This window comes from Hypomesus nipponensis, chromosome 17, assembly GCF_054491055.1.
Source record: "Hypomesus nipponensis isolate SF chromosome 17, ASM5449105v1, whole genome shotgun sequence".
NCBI lineage: Eukaryota > Metazoa > Chordata > Actinopteri > Osmeriformes > Osmeridae > Hypomesus > Hypomesus nipponensis.
The window spans coordinates 5,618,686-5,641,204 of NC_140377.1; the positions used below are offsets into that span (position 1 = coordinate 5,618,686).

A 22,519-nucleotide genomic window follows, 5' to 3' on the forward strand; every position below is an offset into this window, starting at 1 on the left:
TAGAGCACCAGGAACCGTCCAGACAGGTGTGAAGGACAGAGTGGAGCTCGCCTCTACCCCCCAGCCCTCCACCCCCCAGCCCTCCACCCCTCAGCCCTCCACCCCCCAGCCCTCCATTCCCCAGCCCTTTACCCCCCAGCCCTCCACCCTCCACCCCCCAGCCCTCCATTCCCCAGCCCTGTACCCCCCAGCCCTCCACCCCTCCAATCCCCAGCCCTCCACCCCCCAGCCCTCCACTCCCCAGCCCTCCACCCCCCAGCCCTCCACCCTCCAGCCCTCCACTCTCCAGCCCTCCACCCCCCAGCCCTCCACTCCCTAGCCCTCCACTCTCCAGCCCTCCACTCCCCAGCCCTCCACTCCCTAGCCCTCCACTCTCCAGCCCTCCACTCCCCAGCCCTCCAGAGGTGAAACAACAATAGATGCTTTGTACTTGAGAGTCATGGCAAGGGTTTCATGACGTCCACGTCCTGATACTGATATGTGCGTGACCTTTCTTGTTGTGTGTAAGTGTTTCTTTCTGAGTGTGTGTTTCGGAATTGATGTTGCTTTTCTCCATTCCAACACGTGACCAAGTCAAGGTTGTGGCTGCGAGGTGTTGTGTCTGCCTCCTGAGAACATGTGCCTAAACACAGTTACAAACAAACCGGAATCTTCCTCCTCCAGTCTCCTTCGCTTCAATTTCTCCCCTGCTCCTTCTGGCATGTTTTCTCCCCTCCCCCCCCTGTTTGTGTGTGTCTGGTGGTGGAGGAGGTGCAACCTGCCCAAGTATTCACGTTGCTTCGACATCAAATCCTTTGAGATTTTTTTTTTAAAGGATGTCAAATTGGAAGAGAATCCTGAAATTGCTCTGCAACCGAAAGCAATCAAAAGTAAGGATTTGGTCAACTAAAATAATCCCCGTATTCAATGCCACCAAACCCAAGCCATTTGACAAAATCAGTTTATCCCAATAAAGTGCTTCTGTGTCCCCTCAACAATATAATGCTTTTGTTCAATGAAGCCAGGGACAACCTCTATCTCTCTGTCCTCATCTGCTCAGGGGGGCTGGGGGGAGCGGGGGGCTGGGGGGGCATGAGAGACGTTTGTCAAAACAGCCATTCAAGTAGAAATGGGTTTGAGCATGACGCTTGAACAAAGACGAGACATAAAGTGGAGAATAGGAGGTGTTGACGCCTCCTGATTGGTAGTAAAACTCTGCGACCTCCTTAATACAACACTGTCCCTCACTTTATGAGCAGGATTTAGGGGCTCAGTAGTAGAGGGGAGGGGGTTGGGGGATTGGGGGCTAAGGGGACTGTAAGAGCGGGGGGGGGGGGTTACGAGTGAGATATGGGGATGTCTGGAATTCCACTCAGTGTCTCTAAACTAATCATTCGACTCAAAGAGCTCAAGCTGAGATGTTGGGACATTTACTGCGGCCAAGAGGGGTGAGGGGGGGGGGGGCTATGGTGGGGGCTGGGATGGAGGGGAGGTGACAGAGGGGAGGGTGCGAGTGGTGTGTGTGTGTTCACGGTCAAACGAATTACCCATGCAGAGGTCCTGAGGTGGGTAGCAGGATTCTTCCCTTTACGACCTGGGTTTAGAGAACGGCTGTGAAGGAGAGGCTGGGGGAGGGGAGTTGGTGGGTGGGTGGGGGAAGGAGGGGGCTGGGTCAGAGGAGTCAGACAAACTAATTAGCTGCACGGAGGTCCTTAGCTGCCACGGTAATCTATTCTGAGTCACAGAAGAGGAAAGATGGAGGTTGAAAAAGGTGTACAAAAGAAGAGCGAAAGGGGTGGAAGAGGACGATAATGAAAGGTGATGAGAGGAAGATGAGGGAAGGGAAGAAGGAAGGGCTTTAGAAAGCATTGAACATCAACGAGAGAGTAAGAGACCTAATAGCCACGCTGGACGCTCCTATACACACATACAGCAGCATCTGTGCATTCACCTTTACCCAATCTTCCCCAAAGGTCAGGTAAGCCTACAAACACACAGCACAATGCCAGCTTTGTTTCTTATCCGCTCCTTGAAGAGCAGAGAGCAGACCGAGGAGGTGTTGCAGATGTCCACACAAACACAACCCCACACTGGTCTCCATCCACAAACTGAAATATTGAACATTGTTGTGCCTCCTGTCGAGTCTTGTGGTTATCTCTGATCTCAGGAAAGTCGAAGACAGTTTTACACCGAGCGTGCCACGGGGTAGGAGGGAGAATGTGCAAACCTTTGATATCTCCCAGACTTTGTTTGCCCCGGCAACTTACTGGTAGCTTTGATCTCCATCAAACTCTTCTCTCTCTTTGTGGGAGAAAAACCAACATTCTAACGGGGTTAAATCTGTCCGGGAGTTTCAAAACTCTGATTTAAAATATCAAATAATCAGTTTTAATCCAGCATCAACCAACATTAAAAACATAACAACATAAGCATATTTGAATTTAAATTCAAGATTGACTGACAACAATGGATGGACGAATGGATGGCTAAATGGATGGACAATGCTGAACGAGCCAAATCACTCCAGCACTCTCTACCCTCACTGACCAAAGGCCATGACCTCTAGTGATGTGCAACATTCAGTCATAAAAGCAGTGTACAAAAGCTTGCCAGGGGATTCCAGGGCTACTATATAATCGGGGGATGGCCAGGTGTAACTGTTTGTTGAAAGGTGAAACCAGGTATTTATTATGAAAGGAAACATAAGATGCTTGCAGCACTGTGTGTATTTTGAAGGCTGACAAAACCACTTTCACAGTAACATTACCAACGGCACCTGAGGGAGAAATGTTCCAATGTAGCTGAATAAAAAAGTAACAAGAATTTATATGTATGTAAAAAAAAAAGATTACCAGATGGCTGCATGCTAAAAACCCATGTGGGCATTTTGCTGCAATGCCCTTGAGCAAGGCACTTAACTTAGATTGCTTCATTGTGTGTGCATCGGGTCTTCAAATGGATTACCTGTAAAATGTAGCCTATGTGCCACATTTCTGCTGAGTCCAGACCAAATACAGCAGGGGAGGAAGAGAGAGAGAGAGAGATTAATGTGGGAATAGAGGTTACCACAGCACTGTCCTCTTTCACACAACCCCAGAGATGCAGTGTTCTTTATTTGTTCTAGTGCTTTCTACTGAATTAGGCACTAGATTCTGGATTCCAATGTTTTATACTTTCACTTTCTTGGAGCGGACATAAACAGCCAGGCATCAGGTCAACAGCAGTACACAAAGATGAAACATCGCACGCCTCTGCAAACCTTCCAGCAGGTGCTAGTTTGCATCCTGATTAATGCCATGCTTCAGTGGTTGTTTTGGGAAAGAGGTAAACAATGACGTGAATTCTCTTTGACAGTGGTCATGGACAACCATAGACAACAGAACAGGGACAGAACTGAGTGAACTAAACACCCTACTGTGTTTAGCAAACAGAGCAGCGTGAGGGCTGCATGACCACAACAGGGGTCATGAAGGAGATCTTATGCTTAGAAAAAAATTGCCAGAAAGGGAGAAGATTATTTCACATAAAGACAGGGAAATCTAAGAGAAAAGAGAGAGAGAAGAGGATAGTGAGGGAGGACACAGGGAAGCACAGTAGTGTAACAGTCTTTGAATGCCAGGCATACTTCTAAGTGTGTGGCACCCTGCTTGGATTTAAAATGGACAGTCAGCTTAGTTAGTTAGTCAGTCAGTCAGCATGCTGACCAGTTAGTTAGTCAGCATTCAGTGAGTCAGTCGACATTTTGTGTAGAAAGCACCCCTACTAAGAAGTTATTTTAATCAAGCTTTTCACCTCTGTTTGCTCTTCTCAGTGAAGGAGGGTTAACTCCGTAGTCAGGTTAAATCAGTCATGGGCAGGCTGTCATCATCCTCACACGTCCTCCTCTTCCCAGCACCTTAACCTGGCCTAATAAACCTGAGATGACTAAAACCTTCCCTGACAAGTCAGTAGAGCTTCTTCTCTGCTGTGGCACAAACCCAGAGGTGATATAAAACCCCGCCGTGCCACAGGGCATGGTGTGGAATGACAAATCCTTGGTTTATTGGAAGGGTGCTCTTCATCTGACCTGGCACATAAAGAACATAACACCCCCTGATTCATTTCATAACAAGCTGGTTGTCTCCTAGGTGAAGTCTGGATCTGGAGGTTTGAACAGCTGTTACCCAGCTGAGATGCAGAGGGTTTTGCCCCTTCGTTGGTTTGAGTGTGTGTCTGTCTGTCTGTCTGTGTGCGTGTGTGTGTGTGCGTGAGAAAGAGAGTGTTCCTCTGCTCTGACCATTATTTTCCAGACAGTAACGTGGCCCAGCCGGTGTAGAGTGACAGTGCACCAGACTCTGGTCCAGGAACAGTTGGGTGTTTCTCCTCGCCGGTCATGGATTGGATCTGGGAGAAGAAGCTGATCCGAGATCAGTGCCTGAAGGGAAATTCAAAGCCAAGCTGGCTCCAATTAAAGTCTGCCTTGTTGCCTCTTCAAGTACCCAGACAGACGGCTTGGCCCAAAATGTCTTCCGAGGAGTATTAATATTCCCCTCTTCTCTCATTCTTTTTCTGCGGCACTGTCCATCGGACGTATTTGGATGGAAAAAATGGTTGAAAAAGGTCCTGGAACAGCTTTAGCATTGGTTTTCATTAACCCTCACCTCCCTTAACCCCCTTTGTCCCCCTCCCTCTCTCCCTTCACCCCCTTTGTCCCCCTCCCTCTCTCCCTTCACCCCCTTTGTCCCCCTCCCTCTCTCCCTTCACCCCCTTTGTCCCCCTCCCTCTCTCCCGGCACCCATCTCGTCTGTTAGGTAATCTTGGCAGGCTGGCCTTCCCTCGGGGGGAGGGCTTTACAGTACACAAACAGTGGGGCAGAGCTGCTACGGCTGGATGGAGGGGTGAGCGAGAGACAGAGAAACACAGAGAGTGAAAGAGACCAGCCTTTCTGTTAACAGTAAACAATCACTATTACAGTGTCACTTTGTACTACTCTGTTTACAGTTGTCAGGTCAGTGATCCACCCATCAATGATCCATCAGAAAGAGCAATCACAGACACACTGAGGGGTGGTGTCTGTTCAATCTTTCAAAGTGAGTCCTGCCCGGGACAGTGGGAAAGATAGTTTACACCATCAACAGAAAATGTAATTTACAATACAATGTTTCCACAACATATCCTGTCACATACTGTCCTGTCTCCGACTTCTCTAATGACTCATGTTACAAGAGGTTATGAACTCATTCTGTGAGGACATAGCCCGACCCTCAGAGGACAGTACACACTTCATGGTTGATGGCTTTTATCTGTGGTTCCAATGTTGACACAATGTAGTCCACCAAAACCCCACTAACAGGAGAAAATAATCTACTTTTGTTCTGTGGCCCTATCTCTCAGCATTTGGGTAGCCTTGAGTTACAGTGCTTCAAATTCATTCCACAAGAGTACTCCTCCTCCCATCAGCACATTGGAAAACGGTGGTAATTAATTCAATTATGCACTGGCCTGGTAACATTCCTGAATGGTCTGGACAGTGTTCCACATGGTCCTGATGGGAACATTCCTCACTGTAAAAGTCGATTAAGTATCGGGAGTTTACAGTTTGGGCCCAGAAAAGTTTAACGAGCAGGACAAATGGAGAAGAAGTAAAGGGATGGATAGAGCAAGAGAGCTACTACTGCAATCAATGATGCTGTGATTGTTTTGTTGAACAAATACGGACACACACAGACACAGTTCCCTCTGCAAATATGAATATACAGTTTTCATGAATGTGAAGTTCAGTTTGTACAATGAGAAGAACATTCAGTGGAGTCAAAGTGTTACATTACAGTTTGTACAGTTTGGGTGATGAGCATGCAAGGACATCTACTATGCACTGTCTGTTTGTGTAAAGTGTTGTTCACAAAAAGGAGAGGGGGAGAAACAGAGAGAGAGAGAGAGAGAGAGAGAGAGAGAGAGAAAGAGAGACAGAGAGAGGGAGAGAGGAGGGAGAGAGAAAAAGTTGACTCAACAGATTTTGCCCAGGATGTGAAATAGTCAAAAGACACATTTTGTGTTCAGTTACATTCCAACTTGTGACACATTGGTCTATTCATGTCACAAACATCGAAGGAAAACAATGCGTCAAACGATCTTAAACTTCTCTGGAGACAATGCATGGCCACTGCAAAACAAAAAATGGAAGTAAAACGCTTTCAAGTGTATTTCCCAAAGGGACCAAGTTGTTGAGGTCAGGCTCGGTTGGAGCACAGCTAGCTCGTGCCCAAACCACCCACAGGAAAGGGCTTAAACAACTACACATGTTTCACTGTGCAGCAGACAAACTCTCCATTGTTATACCTCGTCACTCCTTGACACAGGTCTCAATACTGTGTTGCACTTTCCCTACACTAATGACTATGGTTTAGAATGAGTTTGGGTTGAGCTGACTGTGTTTCCTTCCTGGAGGCAGCCTCCAGCCCGGGTTGGCAGCCCAGTGCCAAAACACAAGCTCCTGCTGGGTGGCAGCCCAGTGTGTGTGAGACAGACAGGAAGACAGGTCTGCTTAATGACCCTCTAAAGGCCTGAGAGCACCATGTTTCACATGATGAGGTTTGTTGACAGGCTCCGCTTGGTTAGCTGTTGTCATGTTCAACACTGAGCTGTCGACTCTCTCTCGCTTTCTCTCTCTCTTTCTCTTTTCCTCGATCTCTTTAAGTCTTTCCTTTAAGTCTTTTCTCTCTTTCTCTCACAGTCTTTCTCCTTTTTCTCTCCTGCCTTCTCTTCTCAAACCTTCAGTCCTGCTGTCCACCAGTCACCCACTCAGACTCTTCAATCTCCTTCTCAGAATCTGCTACCTTTATTTCGAGCCAGCCTCAGTTGTATGGCCTCAGTAGTATACCGGTAGGTCTGCCTTATTGTTGTCTAATAACTAGATCTTCTGTGAATTGAACTGTACCCTATCCTCTCTGTGAGCCGCACACAGCGTGGAACTACACACAAGCCCAGGAATACTAGACACATCCTAATTTATCATCTCCATTCACAAGTTTACAGTAATGACTCTCAATGATCTATGACCAATGGCTTCCCAGTAGCACATTTCAGGGGTATGTCATTAATTTATGGATAATGCTCTTATCTATCGCTCAGCAGAGGCTTCTAATGAAAGAATGTTCTGAGTTTGGACTGGGAGGTCAGAGATATTAATAACAATAGGTTGACCTCTGCTCTGGTGGCTGTATTACAGTGGCGTTAGAGTGCCTGCAGGTGTGACTTCATGCATCATGAGAATTGATATTACACAGCCAGGCCAGAGGCATTGGTTCCAGTCATAGGGTTTCAGTTTCAGGCATAATCATTTCAGAACAGGACTGAAAACTCAAAACAATAGTTCCTACTTCCCATACAGTACAATAGAAGAACTATGCTGTGTTGAGACACGTGCGCAGATGTCGAAAGCAGGACTTGACATGCAGGTCTGGAGAAGGTGAAGCAGATGTCTTCTGAACCTGCTAGCCTAAAGATGACATGTGACAAACATCTCTCTGGCTTCATGAGAATGTTGAGCTGAGGTATCCCTGTGTAGACACACACAGAGAAACCCACACACACACTCACACACACTCCCTTGTACACACGCACAGACACACACTCAGATCACTCCAGGGGGAGGGGGTGGGTAGAGGATGGGGAGTGGGAGGGCCTTCAGCTGACGGGCCATCTGTCAGCTAGCTGTAATCAGGCAAAGCCATTAGACCTCTGTACACTGTACTGTACTACAACTAGTGTTGAGGTGTTGATGGATAGTGACTGTAGTATCCCTTATATTGAGTCTGACCAACAGAATGGACCATCTAGACATAAACTCACACTTTTCATCAGTTTATCCATATGTCCATGTGACAGTTGATATGTCAAATCTTATCTCTTAATACAACCATGATGCATTATCAAGGTGTTCGAACATTCAGTATCATGTGCATAAATTCTATCATGATCAGGGGGGGGGTCATAAACTCCACAACTCACTGGGTTACACAGGTCGTCAAACATGAGCGCACCCTTCCAGCCGACACCCTGTCAGTATGTGTACTCTGAAGGCCCCAGGGGAATCTGGAAACTGCAGTCAGGCCTGCTCCCTGGTTCTTAGCCATACTGGCTGTGGGTGTGGACCTCGGGAGCTTCGATGTAACAGAGTGTGACATGGGGACAGAGGCTGGCTGTTGACTATTCTGACGTATGGGATGCCTAGCAGCCCAACGTTGGGTGTGACCTGTCAGCTTGCCAACAAGCACGTCTTTGTTTACACATGTACACACTGAAATGAAAGGTTTTGGAAGTTCTCTGAGTTGAAGCAATTGGGGCTGTGCGAGAACTTTACACAGCACGGAAGCACCACTGTCAACAAGACTATTCACACAAATGTGATAAAAAAAAAAATATATATATATTGCATTTTTTAATTAGTTCTCGATATAAAAGTACTGTGAGTTGAAGGTCCTTTCTGAAAAAGCAATTCCCTGTGCTCATCACCTGATTTTCCCTGTCTTCCCCCGGCCCTCCAAGATAAGCTGCTAGGGGAGGAAGAGGGAGAGGTTATGTTCTAATGATAGAAGCACTACAGTTCTATTCTGGAATACCTATCTCAATCCAAATGGCCCGTGAAGCAGGACACTCCCAGCCTGTAGAAAGATAGCCATCAAAAAACACAGTCTCCGTGACTGCTCTGGCCAGAGCGAACAAACGTAGCGTGCAGGACCCATTTAGAAACCCGCACCAGGACGGACTGCAAGTCATTTTTTTATTGCCGAGACGTGTCGTGTGGTGAATCAAATCATTCTAAGAAACAGGTTTGATTCCTTAAACAGTGACTCATGTAAAAGCGTGTCCTGACTGGATCTGGTCTCTCCCCTCATGGTGGGAAGAGAGAACCCTGGTGATGAAACAGCAGAAAAAGCACTCTGACAGTAACATGCTGAAATGAATCTAACTTTTGGTGCTGGTCTGACACTCCCTCTGTTCTTTCCGGTGAAGTGTTCAAGACAATAATGCTGACTAATCCTACCACAGCTCAAGCAGCCCAGGACACACTAGGAGGTTCCATTCCAGCTAATTGGATTTGGTATCAGTGGAGGTATATGGGGATAAGACTGTAGGAGCTGGCAAAGCAGGGGGAAGGGAATGGTAGTAGATGTGGTATCAGTGACGTGGGGGACAGGGACTGTGGCTGAGGGAGCGGGGGGGAGGGGTGGGTATTGGTGGGCTCTCAAATTCCTGTAGGACTTGTCTTCTCAGCCGGAGGGCCAGATGAGAGTGGCCTAGCTGTTAGAGGTTCCTCAAAAGGGGATCCATGTGTGTGTTGGTGTGTAGTTATCCTTAAAAAGGACAAACGCTGACTCCCTGACATGCGTGAGTTTCGTCTCTTCCTGCATGGGTGTGCCACATTTGTGTGAGATAACAAAAGCATTCTTCTACTGAATCCAAAACTGAATAGTGTGTTTTTTTCTTAAAAGGTAATTGACTGATTTTATAGGGTATTTCACATTGTTCCTTAAGGTATCCGAATAGGGTATGTAGCATTGGTTGGGCTGAAAATGGGCCGGGTGCTGTTCTATGCGCCCTAATGCAACCCTGTGAAATAGCCCTAGAATTAAAGGAGAGGTTTTATCCCTTTTATGGTATGCTCATAAATATTTAGAAGAGCTGTGCTCTGATTGGGTGATTTACAACAAGCAATGCTGCCAAGCAAAGATGCAACATAGCCAAACACAGGTTATTTATTCGAATGAAACAGTCAGGAAAATGAAATGACGTTAGCCCTATTGCCAGTAAACTAAATCATCACACATTCTACCTATGCTAGATACAGGAGATGAGACGATTTACATTTTTAGTCATTTAGCAGACGCTGTTATCCAGAGCGACTTACAGTAAGTACAGGGATATTCCCCCGAGGCAAGTAGGGTGAAGTGCCTTGCCCAAGGACACAACGTCAGTTGGCACGGCGGGGAATTGATCCGGCAACCTTCTGATTACTAGCCCGACTCCCTCACCGCTCAGCCATCTGACTCCTGCTCTTGCTAATAACTGTTAGCGACAAAATCATACTTACAGCTTGCGGTTGTGATGAGCATAAGGTCGGAACAGCACCTCTTTTCAGCAACAGCTTCTTAGCAAATCATGCTTAAAATTGTCCAATGTTTTCAAAACTGTCTTTGGTGAAACGGTTTGAGCAAATTAATAGTTGAGTGTCAAACTTCACAAGGATCGTCTTAAAGACATCAGCCATGCCCGTAAAGTGTTTGGTTCCTTAGGGGGGGAAAAGTGTCAGCATTCCCTGTACAACTTGGAACACTGCATTTACAACCGTGGTCCATTTTCAATTTCATTGAAAAACTTATTTGTAATTTCCGTGGAAGTACACAGAGCAGCGTGCAGCGAAACTAGTGTCTGAGAGAGGAAAAGGCTACCTTTGGCCACGGCAACATGCCCCATAGTCACAGCCCAACGGAGAGTTATCAGACTCATATTCTGACTAGAATTATGAGTATGACAACGTCAGGCTAGGCAACAGTTCCTATTAGCTAGAATTAGACTGTAGATCGAGATTAAAGAGAATGGTCTAGCATCATGTCTAGCATCATTGATTTCTGTGGTACATTTGAAGTCTGATCTCCTCACAGCCTCCTTTCATCACTTCACACAAATTCTCACCAGCCAAAACCCTCCATGTCATTGTTTCTTAGCATTTTATGCATTAATACATTGAACCAGTAATTTAACAGAATTCACTGCAACTCTTGAAAATTGAAAATAAAAAAATGAGAGACAAGTACAGAGAACCTTTCAACTGCAGAAATTCAGTAAGGGAAGAAGAAATGTGCCCCTGGCTGGAACTATTTATGATGCTGAAATATCTGGTTGACTTATTCTCTTGTATAATTTCAGGAGGAAACTTAATCTTACTTTTATCAAAGTATTTTGACTTGATGAAGGTACCATCCCCTTGTTTTACCCCAAAGCAGAGATAAAACCTATTTCACATATCCTGCACTCCCTGTAATCCATGGACACCAATTAAATGTTAGCAACAGATAATTGAATTGTTACAGTGGGTAGATACATTTAGTTAATGAATGCCCTCTAGAAAAGCCTTTGATGTGTAAATGACCAATAAATTGTTGGAGGCAAGTTAAGGTTAGATATCCTTTCGGTACTGCAGCTGATTTATTCGAATTATTCGAATGAATTATTCTAATGTTCCAGTTGTAAAAGCAGTGGTTCCTAAAGACATCCAAGATTCTAGATCCCTACCTGACTAGTATGAAACACAGATGGCACTGCCCCCTTCCTCAGTGTCTGATATGAGAGATGGCAGCTCATGTTTCGGACTCCAAAGGACATGTTTTCTATGGGTTTCTCTAACAAAACCACCTCAAAGAATGAAGCGTGATATGCTAGCCTTAAAACTTGCAGTGCACACAAGAAATTGCTACTCGTCTTGTCTCCTGTATGACTCATTTAGTAACATGACACTTAATAGCCCAAATTGCACCAGACAATGCATAAATCACACCTAGTGTGTCCTTCAGATAAAATCCCACAATACCTCCATGATTCTACACACTGAAGCTTCCACTAAAACAGTGAACGCTCCGCTGAGGGTTTGTTTTAATTGTTCATTGTGAATCATTTACAAGAAAGCACAGGGACACTGACAGAAACAGTTGTCTTCAAAAGTCTTCAATAATTTATTCATTTGTATAAGTATTACAAAAAAATATGTACATAATGTAAAAACTGTTAACTTCTTCATCTACCTCAGATAACATTTAGGCTAAGTCCACATCTACCATGACAAGTGAGTAACGGTGTGTAAAACTTGCATGGCCAGAACTAGCTGCTTTCAGGCAGTGATGTCACTGTGGAGATCCATTCAAGTCCTATACACCACCCCAACAGTGAGACAAACCGTAGTCCTCTTTTGATCTACAAAAGTAGTTGTGTCCCAAGCAGTTAACCTCCATGCAACAAAGTGAACTATAAGGTGTTAAACTATGAGACAAATCCCTTAGGATGCTTAGGATAGGCCAATAATTGTGACGGTACTTGTTAAAAGGAGATGGCAATGTTATTCAATACAAGTGACTTCTTTCAAGGGGCAGTCAAGGCTCAGTGTTCAGCATCTATCATAGACCATCAGATCTGTCTCCTTTTCTTTCCACACAGTCTTTTCTCGAAGACATCCCACTCCTGTCCCAGGATATCCAAAATTCCCAAGGAATGCCAATTAAGTCCATGGCAAAGCACCTTCATAGCGGAATCTCACAGACCCAAAGTCCACCACGAGCAGACCCTGCCCCCCTCATCTCTTCTTCTTGCTGTGCCGCAGCATCTTCTTCCTCTTGAGGATCATCTCGTAGAGTTTCTCCAGGGCAGGCTGGAGGCCCTGCCCGTCCAGAGCGCTGCAGCCCTGGGTGTGGTGCAGCGTGGAGGAGCTGAGCTCGTGGAGGCCCAGGGTCTTCTCCACCTCCAGGGCGGACACGGCCCCAGTCAGATCCTGTTTGTTGGCCAGCACCAGGACAGGAATCCCCTGGTTCTCCGCCGAGCGGGTGATCCGATGGAGCTCCACCTTGGCCTCCTCCATTCGCTCTGTCTCGGCGGCGTCCACTACAAACACCAGGCCGTCCGTGCGCCGCGTGTACGACTTCCACAGGGGCCGGAGCTTCTCCTGGCCCCCCACGTCCCACACCTGGAAGGTGGTGGTGGCCCGAGAACTCCCAACGGCCACCTTGATCCTCTCTGTGTTGAAGCCTTTGGTGGGGATGCTCTCCACAAACTCTCGCAGCTTCAGCCGGTAGAGGAGAGACGTCTTCCCTGCAGAGTCCAGGCCGATGATGACCACGTGTAGGGACTGAAAGCTGGGGAGAAAGGGGGTGTTGGGGGCGATCTCTGTGAGCTGGTTACCCATGTTGGCTGGTCCCTGGGTGGGAGGTGATGACAGACTGGAGAGGGAGGTGGTAGGGACAGTCTCCGGGCCAACAGTTCCTTCACACCTACTTCAAAGGCAGTGGCAGCAGAATGGGAGGCTGGCTGGAGTCACAGAAGACCTTATCAAAAGAGACAAGGCGAGAATCATGAGTCAACTGTTTAAACAAAGGCATAGTGTGGCCATAATTCACAGTAACTTGAGTCTGTTTCATAATAGTTAACTCTTAAATAATGCCCTTATCTGCTTAGAATGAGGAACTCACCAACACTTGTATTGCTATTTACTTAGTAGGGTGACTGAATATCTAATTGGTTATGCATAGTCCCTTTACGTTGCCTGCCGACGACTGAAATGGGTTGGAATGGCGGTCATTCCAATACAAGGTGGTTTGCATTTGCGCACAGAATCTTGTTGAAAAGAATCTAAGACTTGAAATCTGCAAAATGGGTAAAGTCTGACTTTTTGACAGTCAATAAATTATGATGGACAAAAATAATTTTCTAACAATCTGCAACAAATATATATATATATATATATATATATATATATATGAATGCATCTGTCTTAGAGATGAAGTTTATTTTAAAATGTTTTTTTTTTGTTTATTATCTAATAGGCCAACTCTTCCACTAGTAGTGGCTGTTGTCCGGCCGGTCGGCAAGGGAGAGCCTGTTACCGCGGTGCGCTATCTCTTAACTCCCTTGCATACTTGCTGTGGTCGGGTTGCTATGGACACAGCAATTTCAAAACATAGGTCTTACACTTCACAAGCTATCCTACATCAATCTCCAACAAAATTAGAAATTAATGTTGCCGATCACAAAACGCTAACTTGAAGCGATCTCGCATCATATGGTTAGTGCTAAGGACGACCAGTCTGACCTGCCGTAAATCCGCGTGAGAAATCAAATTCCAACCCAGTTAGATTAACTCGTGTGTTTTAAAACATGTAAATGTAAATCTTACCTTTCAGCTTTTCCGTACTCCTAAAACAGACAGCATAATTCCAGTATTCAAAAAATATATCCCTACTTGCAAGTAGTCCAGGAGAAAGCAAGCAGCTACGTAGAAATGCTGCTGAACCTTCGAATCTCCGTCGAGAAATGAACTGGAGAAGTTGGTGAGAGGCAGTTGAACCACACAACCCCCACCCATGAGTGACGTAACATGAACCAGCCCAAAACAATCCCAGCCCAACTAAATAGGAGATCGCTGACCTTTTTCAGGGGTCAGTTTGTGAAAGCATAGTATTTAGACAATGTGACAAACAAAGTTTATGTTTATTGTATCATCTGAAAGTATAATGATAACAAACAGTAATGTCCAAATGAGCCCACTACTTTTTGCAATGTTTTTGATGATGGTTTAAAGGTGGGTCTACTGCCATTGAACATTGTGAGAGAGATAATTAAGAGGACATTACAATAAACAGATGGTTTTGAAGATGCTTGAGAAACTGGCTGTTATCTGAAAATGTATGTTATCCAGTAGGCTACACCTGGTCAAGTCAGGGAAATGGAAAACAATCTTTCTCATTGAAATGTTAATGATTTGTAGTCCTTTCCTTTAACTCTTGTCGCAGTGACATTCTGACCCATTGACGCCAGTTTGACCTAGATGTGGCTGTAGATTCAGACTGGGTGTTATGAAACCATTATGATCATATCAGCATCAGAAACCTTCCAGAGATGTTACCTTGAGTCCAACAATGACTGGCTATAGGTGTGTCATCATGGCAGGATGCAAAACTGAACTGCCTAAAAATAGACTTCAGATGCAGCCTATCTGCTTTGTTGCCGGACCATGCAGCCCTTAGGGGGAGAGATACACCATGGTGTGATATAGATGAAAGAGACTCGCTGGGGTATTCAGGAGCATTTGGAAATTACTTGCACCACCAGCAATGGCACAACAATCCCACTCTGGAATGATAAAAGAGTGTTTATTATTAAAATAATTAATCTTATTTATTTCTTTATTTATTTATGTATTTGCCTTGAAGCAGCTACCAAGCAATTACCTGCTGGAAGTGTACTGATTAACTATCTGTCCAGCTCAATATGAGATGGTGAGAATTGCATTACTATTTGGCATCTACAACTTTTTTAGTAGTCTTATGCAATATGTAAATGTAATGTGTCTGTTTATTGACAGTAACCTGAAGTGGGTCTACTCAACATTGCATTGTAAAAATGTGGACAGAAAAACGAACAAAAGGTATTTAATAAAAAATATCTAGTCTACTGTTCTCTCGCTGCTCTTTGGCAGTAGGCTACATCCCCCAAATTTCGCCAACCACATTTAAAAAAGCAAACAGGCATGTGAACGCTTTTTTGGTACAAAGGGGTTTAGCTCCCCCTGTCGACAAGTCGGCCACTTCACAACAATGCAAGACCAAAGCAACGTCTTAAAAATAAACGGATTACACATTTATTTACTATACGTTATGTACATTTTAGAGCGAATGTTTGTCAACCCGGTGATATTCTTCTTTTCAGGCAATGGGGTGAACACCTTAAACCACTGGGGGTGACTGAGCAATGATTTACTTAGCCTATCTCAGCTTTCTCTGACGTAGGACCAACCCATGAGAGCGTCCAGTTGCCAGGTGACTTGCGGTGGGAATTAGGCTACTTAGAACTGGGGGGTAGAGAAAAGTGCCCCACATCAACATCCTTAGTGCAACTTACTTTGTGAGGGTTACCTCAGGATTTTACACTTTGTGGACTCCCCGTGGATTCGTAAGTAGCCCCTATAGAAACGAACAACTTTAGAGTTTAATTTGCAAACTCTAATTATGGTAAATTAAGAATTATGAATTCTAAGAATGTTTTCATTCTGGCTGTATGTTAACTTGCATATTTGCTTGTAATTATAACTGCATTTGATTATGATATATCTTTAAATGATTGCACTGGGTTGACATTTATCTCAACTGAAATGTTAATCAGCATTAAAACCACCATGATTTCAATTGAAGTTCCATTGTAACTGTGTGTTTCTTCACATCCATATGAAAATATAAGACGGCCTTCATAAACTTATATGTCATTTTGTTATACATTTATATCATTTAGATGAGCCAACTATAGAGAATACGTGTCCCATTAGGCTGTGTTTATGTTTATGGAACAATTAAGATTGGAGTCTGCAGTTTTTGCACTGTCATTAATTAGAAGGACTTGGAAACCACTTGATAGATTATGTCTCAGGTTTCTGTCCTTGTATATCACAATCACTGTGCACACGTGCGCGCACACACACACACACACACACACACACACACACACACACTAATAAGCCTGTGTGGTGCTTTAATAACAGACTCTCTCTCCCTGGTTGTAGTGTGAGATGTCTGCCATGCACTGGGAGGCCCGTCGGCGCCAGTCAATGCTGGATCGCAGGATGTCCAGAGACAAGCAGGTATTGGATTGAAAATGCAACCTTCTAGCAGAACTGATGCAGCACTTCCTCATTCATTATTTATTCACACTTAGTGGTGGAAACAGTAGTTGCACATGCAACACCCGTGTGTGGGGTCAGTTGATCTCACTTCCTCTTGTTAAATTTGCTGGCTGTGTACCTTTGGACATACCTCACAACTTTGTTGATAACTGCCTGTGAGATTTTAAACCATTACATTCAAAATCCCAAAACAGTAGATGTTCAAATGGTGTCATATTTCAGTTCAAAATGTATATTGGAATCAGATTGTGAAAAGGCTCTCTGCTGTCTTTATGGTCCCAAACAACTGATGGACTCTCAAACTTGACTCATTCTTTTCATGTTGCTCAGTTTCATTTAGGATGTTGTAGGTCAGGTCTGTGGGTCAGGTCTCAAGTTTCAAGTTTATTTGTGAAACAAGGTCAGGTACATTACAATTCTTTGGTCCTGTCTTGACAATCCTTAGCAGCCTAACTAAACCTATAACAAAGAATTTAAACATAATACGTAAACACAAAGTACTAATATATATATAAGCTAAAATACTTAACAATTCATGTAATGAATTAAATGAACATTTGAATGAGGTATGTAAGGTGGTACCCTGTCATAGATATGCTACATACCTGTTTCAACCTGTCAAGAGCCACCTTGTATAGTTGGTCACCATAAATGATACCTTGAGGCTTCTCCATGTTGTTTTCTGTCTGCAGTATTGAGAGACTTTTCTTTCTAGTTACAGGTTCAGAAGGAATCTACAGAAGTCAGGTCCAAGCTGGAGTCAGATGTACCGGTCCAACAGCCAGGTACCCCTACCTCCCTTTAAACCCTTCTGCACCTTTCTTATTGTAGAGTTAGCCAAAACACGCCGGCAATGATTATGACACATGACCATGTTTTACAGGGTATGGGTCAAATGTCAAGAAGCATTTTGGTTTCTGAGAATTTGCATTTTGTGTGCATTTCACACAAAGAGCTTGATCTCTGGATTTGTAGTCAAATCCTCTGCCACTGATCTATACTTTGCCAACACCTAAAGCCAAAAGTTATATAGGCCCAAAGTTTGTCTACCTATCCCTACTGCTTGCCTCAAGTCCAAACATGACTTGGTTAAGCCATCCACCATTGAGCCCACAATAGAAGAGACACTAATCCCCAATTGACTACAATCACCTCAGGAATAAGTGTAAGTGTTTACACCCACGGACTCAGGTGGCTCATGCATATCAGTGTGATCTGATCTACACATAGAAAACCCCTCCTGTGGTTCCCATTAGCCATGTCAACAACAACCCATTCACCAAGAGGTGACACAAGCACTCATCCTAAAACCACAACAGACATAAGTTTAGTATGTCTACAATGATTGGACAATGCTGAATGGGCTGTGATTAAAACATGACTACATTTCCCAACTACAATTACACATGTATACTGTACACAGCTACTGCTGTACAGCTACCGAGTATGCTAAACTGAACTCTGTGTGCGTGTGCAGTGCATTCCTGTCTCCACAGTATCTGGGGAGGTTGTCACACTCTATGGTCCTCTCATTAGACTGAGGGCTGTTGAATAATACATTTTGGACCTCACTCAATCCTGACCACACTCTGTATCAGGTAGCACTGGAGCGGCCCTGAGGATTGGAAACCAGAGATTTCAGCCTCCTGAAAGCTGGACCTCTCAGAGAAAACAGAGAGAACGGCTGCAAAATCTTCATTTCACTGCTGACTTTCAATTTTTTAAATGATTGAGTAGGGACACAATTGTAGTCCTGGCACTCTCATTGTTGGTACAGCAACATAGGTATAGACAGGTTGAGTCATGAACAGAACTTTTTTTAGAAGGGTCTGTTTTGTTCTCTTGTCCCTCTTGTCCTACAGCTGTGAATGAGTGTTGTCACTGTCAGAACAAAATCAGAAACCCGGTCCAGTACAGCGCCAAGATAGACAACAGATACTCGGTGAGTGTACCCCCTCAGTATCAGAGTTGAGGCTAAAGAAAGGAAATGGTAATTAATGATTTTGTTTTGTTTTACAGTCCACACAGTACTCTCAACAATGGTGAAGAAAGGTTTGGACTCTACATTACAAAGAAATAAACAGTACTGTGGAGAAGACATTCTTTTGTTGAACTATTATGCACTTGATGATTTTTGCTGCTTTCCAACATCACATTTAGGAAGTCTACTTTCATTTCAAGGGACTACTTTCATTTCAAACACAGTGCCACTCAGTGGCTATTCAAAGTCACAACAAGTAATAGTGGAAAAATCAGTAGAACAACTTCACAATTTGGCAGAATAAGGAAAATGAAATTAAACATTACACATTAAAGGCAGTACACACGAATGGTTCCAATATAAATTTTCGCATTTCCTTCATTTTGTTTATAACAATAGAACCGAAACAATATATTTTAAAACAACTGCCTCATAAAAGTGTTTGAGCTGAGTGTAATCTCTAATAAAAGTAAATCCTTGTAGACAACTGACTTCCTCATTCCCAAAAGATGTGTGGTTATCTAGTGACATACAGTAATGCTTACATGGACCATATTTGACCCCACCAATATGTCTTACAATAATAATGTGAATTCCACATCCCCGAAGGATTCATAGAGTTAGCATTGAATGAAGGACAAAGGCAGAAAAGTGTCACATAGATGTCATGTTCAGTATACAATTCAACACAACATCAAGTGTGCTTACATGTTTTCACAAGACAAACAGGGTTTTAGAAACCAGGAATCTATTTCAAGCAGTAGATTTTGCAACAGCTAAATCCAAAACATGATTTATCATGATCAAATATCAAAGTTAGATAGTGTTTCAAGGATTACATGTGAACAGTATGAAACTATGTAAAAAAAAAAAAACACAGACAAAATAAACATTTTATGATAGGAAATCATTGGGTGGTCATTCAAAAAGTAGTGCAAAAATTGATCTGTAAGCCCAAGGTAGTGTTTTTCAGTTCAAAATGAAACATAGCAAGAAATGCATGTTGCAGAGACTATGCAAACATGTTCTTCAAATTTCATTTTTTCATTACAAGGCTCTAACCAAAACAATGGCAACAAAACAAAGTTCTAAAACATCACCAACAAAAGAGAAATGAGAAAGAAGTTTCACAGAAAGATGCGTCCAAGCATTTGAATCTTGCAGGTCTTTTGCAGCAGCTCATGTTTAAATTCTTTATTTTTTACTGATGCTTATTCCTGTGGCTGACTGACTGGTATGGTCACATGGTCTATCCCGTGACTTTGTCTTCACAGTTTAGCATGCACTCACTCAGTTTCCAACAGTTTTCCAGAGGAGCCAGAAAGGAGGTCTAAGGATGGAGGCTCGACCCCAGTCGGGAGGACCTGTCCAGGCTGGATAAGGTGGACAGTGGTGGTGTTGGTTCCACAATCTATGTACTCATAGGTGTCCAGAGAGATCTCCTCATAGTGGGCAAGGTAGTACACCGTCATGGTCAACCTAAGGGAGTGGAAACATAGCATGGACATGTTGAACAAATGAGTAGTTGGACTGGGAGAAAAACACTTTAAACACTCCAGAAGTGGCAACGCCATTTTACTTTTGGTTTTTCTAGTGGAAACAGAATAATTAAATGATGGACTCTGCAGAAAAGTGCCTATGTGGCGTTTAGGAGAGTTTTGTTTGTATATTAATTTATTAACATTCATTAAATAACTAGGTCAGGCTAACAGTACAGTGTTTAAGTCTGCTCGTGACCCATTTCTGAATTGTCTTCTGCTGATAAGAGCTTCTTCATTTCACATTCCTATACAACTGTAATCCCAGTCTGGCTTCTGACTTACCAAGGAGTAAGTCAACATTTAGTCAACACATTTTTACCAAGTGACTAGCATCCAGCAACCTTCAATTGGAATGGTATGAAGGTTGCCTGTGTCACACAAATAGACATCACATGATCAATCTTACTCACTGGAAGTGTAGAGACAATTTGCGGACAGCGTTGATAGAGAATTTACAGTAGAAGCTGGGAAATAAAAAAGACATTCTGATTTAATTCATCAAGTATATGGTTGTTTTAGAAACAATTGAGTCATTTGTACATACAGTCATCCATTATTTTCTCAAAAGTAAAATTGCCACACTAATCTGAGGTTCTCAGTTTGTTTAGGTGTATCTGGTGCAATGATCTAAAGTGCAAAGCAAGTGTACATTCCAATACTTTCACATGACAGAGAGAGAGACAGAGAGAGCAAGAGACATAGAGAGAGAGACAGAGACAGAGAGACAGAGAGAGAGCGGGCCACACATGGACACAAGGAGAGCCTTATTATAACACTGTGTTCTTCGCAGAGTTTTCAGAGTACCTAAACATGATATCATGCTATTTAGACATGTCTAAATGTCTACAACTCCAACAGTATGATCTTTTGACTCAGTAGAATAAGAGGGTTATTCAGCAAAGCCACAGATAACCGTTTCCACAGATAAGCAGGTTAGAGGTGCTACTCACTACAGGCCTGGGTCCTTCAGCGTGACAGGCATCTCAAAGGTGTACTGTCAGGAGAGAAGAGGAAAGCTACAGTGAGCCAAGGACTTAAGTTGTAGCACTGCAGAGCACACAGTTTAGCAAACACGCAGTATTTCTTACCATTTTGTCAGACAGAGGTTTAACAATGGTGACGTTTTTAATAGCAGTCGAGCCAACAACCGTTTCAAAGAACAGCACCTGGCCTGTGAGGTTGTACGCATAGACGGTGGCAAAGTTCTGGTTGGTTATATTCAGGATATTCTGTAATAAGGACAGAGTTAACATGATTGCATTATTACGATTCTATTTCAATGAAGTTGTTGTGTGGACATAACAATATAAATATTCATGGTCAATTGAATCAGAACACGACTGACTGTGACGTTCATCAGGACGGTGTTGGATGGGAAGGTGACGAAGACAGACTTGACGGCCACAGGGGACAGAGTGACACAGCGAGGGTACAGGAAGAACAGGACCAGCGCACTGACCAATACGCACACAGACACCGAGACTGCCACATACAACTTCCTGTAAGATGTTAAATAACAGAGACATGTGAACGTTGGATAAATATTCAAAGATTGTGTGTTATGAGTACAGCTATCGTAGAAAATGCATTACTCATGATGTTGGTCTTAAGTCTCTAAATGTAGTCTTCCTTCTTTGAGCTTACGTATGTCGTGGATCCAACCTCTGGTCATTGCAGGGTATAACTGCTACTAACATGCTCTCTTGACCTGCAAAATAAACATTACAATCAATTACAGCCAGGCAGCTAGCCAGGTTTTATATTCACTCTGATGGTTAAACAAACAGCGATACTACTAGACAAGGACAGACAGCTAGACAGGAAGAGGCAGCTTGACAGTCAGATAGACAGACAGACAGGCAGACAGACAGGGAAAGACAAAAATATGAGAAAAGGCAGATAGTCAGTAAGGCACTGAGAGACAGTCAGATATACAGGTACAGGGTGGACCCTACACACCTTGTGGGATGCGTCCAGTGCCCTGGCAGGTAGGGCAGTACACAGTATCAACAGAGTGGCTCCTGCTGGAACTCTTCCTGTGCTGGGAAATGAGGTCCTTCTCATCCTCATCCTGGTGAGACCCCCCTACCACCACACTGCTGCCCACTGTTCCCATGGCCGCTCCTTATGAAAGACAATCATGTTGTCTGATCATTACTTAATACACATCGTATCTACAATAGCAGACATGCGCTACATTAGGACATGGTCCATTGTCTTCCAACATAAATAACAAATGTTGCTTCGTCGTACGCAAGGGATTGAGGAACTATGTAGCTACTTCAAACAATTTGCATATTCATTTCATAGCTCTCGAGATAATAGATTAATGTCTTCGCTCAAAGAAACTCTTGTTTACTTACCTTTATGAAGATTTAGACAATGGCCAACATTATCAAGATGGAAAATCCTTAAACTTGTTTTAAAAACACATCTGACCGTAGGCCGACATGTCTTTTACTCGATTTAAGAGCAAGTTTCCTTATGATTTCGCGAAGACAAACTATGGTCGGATCGATGTTGAATTTAACTCCAGATCCAGGCCAGCCCACACGGAAGTCATTTCGATGACGCAGCGTGAATCTTGTAGTGTTTTGTCGC

The 22,519-nt window shown here is 43.7% G+C and overlaps 2 protein-coding genes and 1 long non-coding RNA gene across 6 annotated transcripts; 1 reads left to right on the forward strand and 2 right to left on the reverse strand.

Annotated features, from left to right (window-relative positions):
- Positions 1-11,666: 11,666 nt before the first annotated feature.
- On the reverse strand, positions 11,667-14,236 carry LOC146253150 (ADP-ribosylation factor-like protein 4D). Of its 2 annotated transcripts, none has more exons than XM_084677688.1 (2): positions 13,964-14,236; positions 11,667-13,049 (listed from the first exon to the last, which is right to left on the reverse strand). In XM_084677688.1, exon 2 carries the CDS (start codon positions 12,908-12,910, stop codon positions 12,305-12,307), a length of 606 nt encoding a protein of 201 aa, XP_084533814.1. In that variant the 5' UTR covers positions 12,911-13,049; positions 13,964-14,236; the 3' UTR covers positions 11,667-12,304. The 2 variants fall into 2 exon arrangements, with proteins under 2 accessions (XP_084533814.1, XP_084533812.1); XM_084677686.1 differs by having other exon boundaries at positions 13,898-14,234.
- LOC146253151 (uncharacterized) lies at positions 13,669-18,509 on the forward strand. 2 transcript variants are annotated; one of them, XR_014731758.1, is made up of 9 exons: positions 13,669-13,786; positions 13,905-14,051; positions 14,937-14,999; positions 15,086-15,148; positions 15,430-15,672; positions 16,277-16,354; positions 17,112-17,181; positions 18,259-18,338; positions 18,416-18,509. It is a non-coding gene; the product is annotated as an uncharacterized LOC146253151 (long non-coding RNA). The 2 variants fall into 2 exon arrangements; XR_014731759.1 differs by lacking the exons at positions 14,937-14,999; positions 15,086-15,148.
- LOC146253152 (transmembrane protein 106B-like) lies at positions 18,142-22,460 on the reverse strand. Of its 2 annotated transcripts, XM_084677684.1 has the most exons (9): positions 22,282-22,460; positions 21,878-22,042; positions 21,563-21,626; positions 21,264-21,417; positions 21,007-21,147; positions 20,869-20,912; positions 20,329-20,382; positions 19,668-19,856; positions 18,142-18,370 (listed from the first exon to the last, which is right to left on the reverse strand). In XM_084677684.1, the coding sequence occupies exons 2-9, from the start codon at positions 22,032-22,034 to the stop codon at positions 18,292-18,294; spliced, it is 882 nt and encodes a 293-aa protein (XP_084533810.1). In that variant the 5' UTR covers positions 22,035-22,042; positions 22,282-22,460; the 3' UTR covers positions 18,142-18,291. The 2 variants fall into 2 exon arrangements, with proteins under 2 accessions (XP_084533810.1, XP_084533811.1); XM_084677685.1 differs by having other exon boundaries at positions 18,142-19,856.
- Between the last annotated feature and the right edge of the window lie 59 nt (positions 22,461-22,519).

Coding starts and splice junctions, on each gene's coding strand:
- LOC146253150 (XM_084677688.1), bottom strand. CDS start 12,910: ATGGGTAACCAGCTCACAGAGATCGCCCCCAACACCCCCTTTCTCCCC.
- LOC146253152 (XM_084677684.1), bottom strand. CDS start 22,034: ATGGGAACAGTGGGCAGCAGTGTGGTGGTAGGGGGGTCTCACCAGGAT. Junction 21,627..21,877: donor CACTGGACGCATCCCACAAG/GTGTGTAGGGTC, acceptor TTTATTTTGCAG/GTCAAGAGAGCATGTTAGTA. Junction 19,857..20,328: donor AAATTGTCTCTACACTTCCA/GTGAGTAAGATT, acceptor CCACTCCCTTAG/GTTGACCATGACGGTGTACT.